Below are 7,338 nucleotides of genomic sequence, written 5' to 3' on the forward strand. Positions count from 1 at the left end.
GTTTGCTCTTTATATCCTCTTAGGTGGCTTCATGTTTCCTGTGCACCTGAAAGCTGTCTATGATGCAAACTTCCTGTCTGTGAACCTGAATAATAATGATGATTATGGTGATAATAATACAATGAAAAAAAAATGTTAGTCACTGCAAGCAAGCAGTTCTGTCCCTTTTAAACAATAAATTATATTTTCATTAAACACACATACTCTGTAATCCAGAAAAATGTTAACTGATTTGATGAAAAGAATAGGACAACACGTTTTGAATTGAATTCAACTTGGGGGAGTTTTAATTTCTGGTAATTTCAGCAACACAGGTTTTACACAGTCATCACACAACTAATCACTGGTAACACAACACAGTCCATACAATCATAACATAACATAACAACATAGCACAGTCATAACATCTGCATAACATGAACACAAGCATAATCATAACACACAACACAGAGTGCACACAATTGTAACACAATAAACACGATGGAAATATATATATATATATATATATATGCCCCGAAATGCACTTTGAAAGAAAAACATGCAAGAGGATCTGTATAGGCCTACAGCTGCTGTGTCGGTTTCCGCAGAGGGAAACCGTGATACGACATTTGTTCTATTTTTTTTGTTTGTTTTTTTACTCTTTGTTCATTTTTACCTGTTATTTTGTGTTTTTGTGGTTGTGGTGTGTAATTTGTTCCTTCTCGAGTCGTGTTTTGTAAAATAGGTCATGGGGTGGGTGAGAGAGGGAGGAGGCAGGATGTGGGAAATTGCTTTTGTTTATGGTGCAGGTGTTAATTTGTTCTACTTTTGTTTTTCTTGCGGAAGAAAAGAAAAACAGAGAGGAAGGTTGACATGAATCCCTCTGATTGGAGGACGCTTCACTACGCTGTCCTTTAGAGAAAGAGAGAGGGGGGTGTTTCATGTACTACAGTAAAGTACAATATTAACACACTGACTGACTGGACACTTTTGGGGGGGGGGGGCATGGCTGCAGACCATTGCTGTACTGTACTGTACTGTATATCTATTGTAGCTACTCTGTAATTTAGCTCTCCAGGACCTGTGTCGGTACTTATGTGTGTCTGTATTGTAGTGTGTTAACCCTCTCTCTCTGTTGTAAAAATCTCTCAGAATCACGTCACTGTGTACCGACGCAGATAAGGGTCTGTTACACAATCTTCCCAACCCCCTTCTCTTGTCAAGTGTCTGTGCAGAAACAGGGCTTCAGCACCTGCAGGTGCACACAGTGCAGCTTCCGTTACAACTGCAGTGAACCACAAGGACAGAGGGGGAGGGGTGGTATACAGTTTACAGATACAGGCAGCAGAGAGGAGGAGAAGAGAGAGAGAAATTGTAATATAATGAATGTAAGTATATATTAGAGGAAGCGAGAGACAGGGTTATTACAGTACATACAGCGAAAGAGTTAAACGTGGAGAAAACCCACTACTCTCTATAAAAGGCTACACTTGAGGAGGGTGGGGTGGAGAGGATGTGACAGAGAGACAGAGAGAGAGAGAGACAGAGAGAGAGAGAGAGAGAGAGAGGGGTGCGTGGGGAGCAGCAGGTTGGATGAGAGACAGAAAGGAAGAGACAGAGGGAGTCACAGAGGAAAGTCTAGCCGAAAGCCGTTTTATTTCCACTCGTTCTGTGAACCATCAATGGACTCGAATCAGAACCGACTGCTTCTGTGCGCCATCGTGGCGCTGGTCTCGGTCCAATGTAAGTATCTCGCCATTCATCCGGGACAGGACTGGACTCGAGGAAAGCAGACACAAGGAGAAAGAAAGCAAAATTAAATGTGCTGGAATAAATCACAAACGTCTCAGCCTCAGTGGCCGATTACATATTACAACCGTTGTCTGTATAAAAGAAGAAGAATTAAAGTAACTTTATTTATTACAATTAATTGTAACATTATGATTATCTCCAGAAATTCCTTAAACTTGAAAGAGTAGTCTACATTAGCTGCATTTAATATTCGCATGTATCTTCGTGTGTAATATATACCACATATAGCACCAAGTAAAGGTTACAACTTAAATAAATAAATAAATAATAATAATAATAATAATAATAATAATAATAATAATAATAATAATAATACAATTTTCTATATAAAGCTGCGTAATTTTACTAATAGATGCAGTTAAACAAATACGCTGACTTTGATTGAGATCTGTCGTTGAAAAAAACATTGTATTTCTTAAATGAATACATAAAGCATCGCTAACACCCCATTGCCTGTTCAGTAACCGAAGCTCAGCAAGTCAGCGCCACCCAAACGCCAACCGCCCCGCAGCTCGTCCGGGTCAATGGCACCCTGAGCCTGCAGTGCCGCACCGGTTCCGACAGCTACAGTCTGATGTGGTACCGCAACCGGCGAGCCAGCGGCGGCGTGTCGGCGGGGCTGGAGCCGCTGTCGTTTTCATACGCTTCCAGCTCTGAGGCCGATGTGTCCGACGCCCCGAAGGACGTGGAGGGGCGGGTCGAGTCCAAGCGAAGCGGGTCCGAGCTGAGCCTGCATCTGAGCGACGTGAGGCCGGGAGACAGTGGGTTGTACTACTGCGCTGCCAGAGACGCACAGAGGCGCGTCGGAACCGCCCGTCTGTGCAGGAACAGCGACACATGCTGATGCTCTTCACAGGCCAGAGAGAAAACTAGTGTAAAAGTGCGCTTTACATATCTGATTACATAGCAGAGTACGTTTTTATAGACACACATGTACAGGGACATACGCGGTCCTCTGTCAAATCCTTCTTTAAACGTCTCTCTCCCTTCAGTCTCTCTTTCCCAAACGCAGGTCGAGGTCACCCAGTCGCCGGCTCTGACTGCTCTGACAAACGGCAACATCAATCTGACTTGCGAAGTTAACCAGGATAACTATCATTTCTTCTGGTACCGCCAAGAACCGGGCCGGACCGAGCTGGTACCTCTGGGGGCGCTGTACAGCTATGATACCGACAAGGGCAGCGAGAAGGCTGACCGCACTGAGCTTGCGCAGCGGTTCGGCTTGAGTCGGCTGACAAAGCGGTCGGTCGCGCTGAAGGGGACGGGGCTGCAGGGGACCGACACCGCGCTGTACCTGTGCGCATCCAGAGACACACTGCGGCCGGGGAGACGGGCAGAGCTGTACAGAAGAGAGAGAGAGAGAGGGAGAGAGAGGGGGGGGAGAGAGAGAGAGAGAGAGAGAGAGAGAGAGAGAGAGGGGGGGGGGGGAGAGAGAGAGAGAGAGAGGGAGGGGGGGAGGAGAGAGAGAGAGAGAGGGGGGGGGAGGGGGGGAGAGAGAGAGAGAGGGGGGGAGAGAGAGAGAGAGAGAGAGAGAGAGAGAGGGGGGGGGAGGGGGGGAGAGAGAGAGAGAGAGAGAGAGAGGGGGGGGGAGAGAGAGAGAGAGAGAGAGAGAGGGGGGGGAGGGGGGGAAAGAGAGAGAGAGAGAGAGGGGGGGGAGGGGGGGAGAGAGAGAGAGAGAGAGAGAGAGAGAGAGAGGGGGGGGGAGAGAGAGAGAGAGAGAGAGAGAGAGAGAGAGAGAGAGACAGAGAGGATGTGGGGAGGCGCTGGTTTATCTCGCAGGTGTTACTGTGTACCTCTGGAGTGTTTTTTGAAGAAACGGGGGGCAGGGGAGTCTGCGACAGAGAGAAGAGCGAGTATGTATGTGAGAGGAATGAGGCATGGAGAGAGCAGGGTATATATAAGAGGGAGAGGCAGAAAGAAGAAGGGAGGAGGGAGGTATAGAGAGAAGGGTGTGACAGAAGAGTGGGTCTGAAAAGCGACAATATAGTCCTACTGCGTTTCGTGAACGAACCGTTATAGAATCATATTCATGTATGTGGCTAATATTTAATAATACTAATAATAAACATTTAACATATTTGGTAATAAAGTGAGTCTACAATGTGCGTATAGATGACTTATTTATGTATTCAACATTTATTCAACTACTATAAATAATAATAGTATGGCCAATTGAAACAACAACAACAACAACAATAATAATAATAATAATAATAATAATAATAATGTGCACATACCACGTCAATAAAATAAATTCGTCGTTTGATCATGAGAGTGCTTTGGTTTACAACCTTCTTACTTTAACACATGGCGCCTGTATAATTAGTAATAATCATCATCATATTTGTCTTCCCCAGTGTGCTGCGGGGTCGTGGTGGATCAAACCCCGGCTCTGCGCTCCGTGGGGCTGCAGGCGAATTTCACCGTTAACTGCTCCGTGGACCAAAGCAACTGGAACTTTTTCTGGTACAGACAGAGCCCGGGCCGAACCGAGCTGCAGGTTCTAGCCAGCATGATGGCCTTCGAGCACCAGCCCCAGGACGTGCCGGAGCAGCTGCGGCCCCGGCTGGGGGTGCAGAGGCTGGATCCGGATAAGCGGGTCGAGTTACTGTTGAACGAGGTCGCGGAGGAAGACGCCGGCTTGTACCTGTGCGCTGCTCGGGACACGGTGACGCGGCCAGTGCCTGTCGCTGTACAGTAAGCCGTCACACAGCCTGCCTGTGTGCCAGTGTGTGTCTGGGCATATTTAAGTGTTCATGCGTCTGTGTGTATAGAAATGTGTCTGTGTCTCTGTGCATTCTGCATTTAAGTGTGCATGGGTCTGTGTATCTTGTATGTGTTTGCTTGTGTGTGTCTATGTGTGTGTGAGTGTGAGTGTGTGTGTGTGTGAGTGTGTGTGTGTGTGTGTGTGTGTGACTTCGGTACACTGCGCGTTTGCGTGATATCAAACAACTGCTCCTCTTATCTCCTCTCTGGATCTGCGGCTATACTGTAACTGTCATTGACACTCATTCATTACCTCTTCCTGTTTCCTTTCCCTCGTTCTTTGTATTCATTTTCTGTCATCCTCTGTCCTACACTTTCTCTCTCACAGACAAACTGTCTCAACAACCATTCTCTCATTTTCTCTTCTCACGCTCTCTCTCCCTTTCTCCCTACTCTCCGTCTCTGTCTTCTGTCCCATACCATACAGTAAGTATATCCTCTGATTTCTCTCTCACTGTCTCCTGTCATAGTGTGTGTTTTTGATTAGAAATGTAAAGACCTCGAATGACTGACTGATTAAATAAAACATTTCTAAAAATACTATTTTCACAATCATGTCCTGTGCCTGTTTATTGCTTTCTTCAACTGGTTGGTCTTCTGTGACTCTGGGAATCATTGCATGTGGCAGACTGTGTGTGTGTGTGTGTGTGTGTGTGTGTGTGTGTGTGTATGTGAGAGAGAGAGAGAGAGAGAGAGAGCGAGAGAGAGAGAGAGAGAGAGACCCCGCCTGCCTTTAGCACACTTATTATCAAAGGGAAGAGAGGAGATAGGAAGAGATTGCCGGAGAGGTCGATACAGAGATGGAGAGAAAGAGCTGAGAGGGGTAGTAATGACGGTGCAAGTAAGAATTTACCCCAGGAAACCAAAGGAGTCCAAATGAACTGAAAGAAGACAGAATGAAAAGAAAATAATAATATTTCAACGCTACAAACGACAGCAGCGAATGGAAGGAAATGGATGAACAATAGAAAGAAAGGTTCAGTCAAATGGGGGAAAAATCAAAAGAAGGAAACATTGGAAAGAAATACCGAGAAAGTGGAAGCAGAGAAAGAGACAGTTTTGAATAATCTGCGGTTGTGTCCTGTCACAGTTCAATTCTGAGAGCTCATAGAAGGACACATAGAAAGTGACACACACAGACAGAAAGGCACATATACGAAAGACAAACGCACAAAAAATAAAAAATAAGATAAACTAAACGTCGAGAGACACGCAGAAAGGGACACAGACAGTCCAGCGGACGAGAGAGCGAGAAAGACACGCAAACAGATGTAACGGTTTTTGTAACCAGGTATAGCACAGTGAATTACGGGGGGACACAGTGATGCATTACAATACACACGCTGCACAGTAAAGCACATTGTCCTCGTCTCTTTAAATTCTGCCGTGTACAAATAAACAGCACAGTTTACAACCTCAAACCCACACTTTGCTATTGCCTTGGGTCCGAAACCAAGAAAGAAGGTGGGAAATGCGTTTTTATACAGACTTTTTTTTACCGATTTGTTTGATTGGAAAGAGACGCGTGTCCGTGTCTGTGTTTGGGACAAGTGGCTAGATTTAGATAATAAACACAGTAGTGCTGCATTGATCAGCTGGATTTTACACATTTCGTTGCATTATAGTATAGTACAGCATGGAACCGTTTTAATTTTGAAATAAATGCTGTGGCCGTTTATTCATTTATGAAAACAAGTGGACGGGGTTTTTGTACCACGCTGGGTAACTGTGCCAACACAGCAGCACAGTGATTTCTCCCTTTACAATAATGCCCTGCTGTCAAAAACTGTTTAAAAGGCATACATCCAGTTTTGGGTCTCCGTTTCTGGATAATGAAATCCCGGGAGGAGGTTTAAGCCACAAACTGGCTGATTCGGGCAGCTTCTGGCAGTTTTTGCCCGGGGGTTGAAGTTTCGGCTGGCAGGCAGACTGCGTGGCTGCGCAGCGAGGCGGTTTGTGCGCAGCGCCCCGTCCTGCGCCGCTCACCGTGTCCTGCCTACTTCGGGAGCGGGACCCGGGTGGTGGTTCTCGGTAAGTTTCTCCTGTCAAATCCCTGCTTTAAACGCGCTGTCTGTGCATGTTTGTGTCAACTTCTGTCTGGGTTTCAAGTTAGGATTGCAGTCTGGAAAGAAAAATACACAAATAACGAATAACAGCAGCATTAACGAGGAACTGTTGTCAATGGTGGATACATGTGTTTTTAAGCGACAGTGTAGGGTAGGTCGTGATACCACTAGGCTATCATACAGCTTGTGAGAGAGTAGAAATAGTTTGTTACATTTTAAATGTAGGATTTAATTGCATTTCAGAAAGGAAAAACAAAATCCGTTCCCCGTTAGAGAAGCGGTTGGTGAAACGTTCAACGCGTTATTTACACACATACGCAGATATAACTCGTCAATCACTGATGTGAAATTCACAATTTATATTTCACAACACAGTGAAATGGTTTGAAATAGGCCAATTTATTCCGTCTAAATGTAGCCTAACTTGATTATAATGTAAATGCAAAATACATTAGAATACACTATAGCGTCTAATAGTAGGCTAACATAGCCTAAAGGACACGAATAAACGAACAAATAACTGCATAGCTATATATCAATAATTACACTAATAGACTGTGCATGAACAGCTAATTGCCTGCTTATTGTGCAGTGTGAACATTTTCCAGTTTAAAATAGCATAGTCGGAATGAACAACGCTAAACTATTGTATTTCAGATGAATATATAGGTTGCTGTTCCGCTATGGGCAATATACTAATAGGCTATACTGTTTC

The 7,338-nt window shown here is 45.0% G+C and overlaps 1 gene segment (V, D, J or C); it reads left to right on the forward strand.

Moving 5' to 3' along the window:
* The first annotated feature begins 1,308 nt into the window (after positions 1 to 1,308).
* The window catches only part of LOC136764522 (Ig lambda-1 chain C region-like), a 10,136-nt gene continuing 4,106 nt past the window's right edge, over positions 1,309 to 7,338 (forward strand). The window contains 1 exon segment of the C gene segment in view: positions 1,309 to 1,722. Coding sequence covers positions 1,662 to 1,722 — 61 coding nt within the window.

The sequence above is a fragment of the Amia ocellicauda genome, chromosome 12, assembly GCF_036373705.1.
Source record: "Amia ocellicauda isolate fAmiCal2 chromosome 12, fAmiCal2.hap1, whole genome shotgun sequence".
Lineage (NCBI taxonomy): Eukaryota > Metazoa > Chordata > Actinopteri > Amiiformes > Amiidae > Amia > Amia ocellicauda.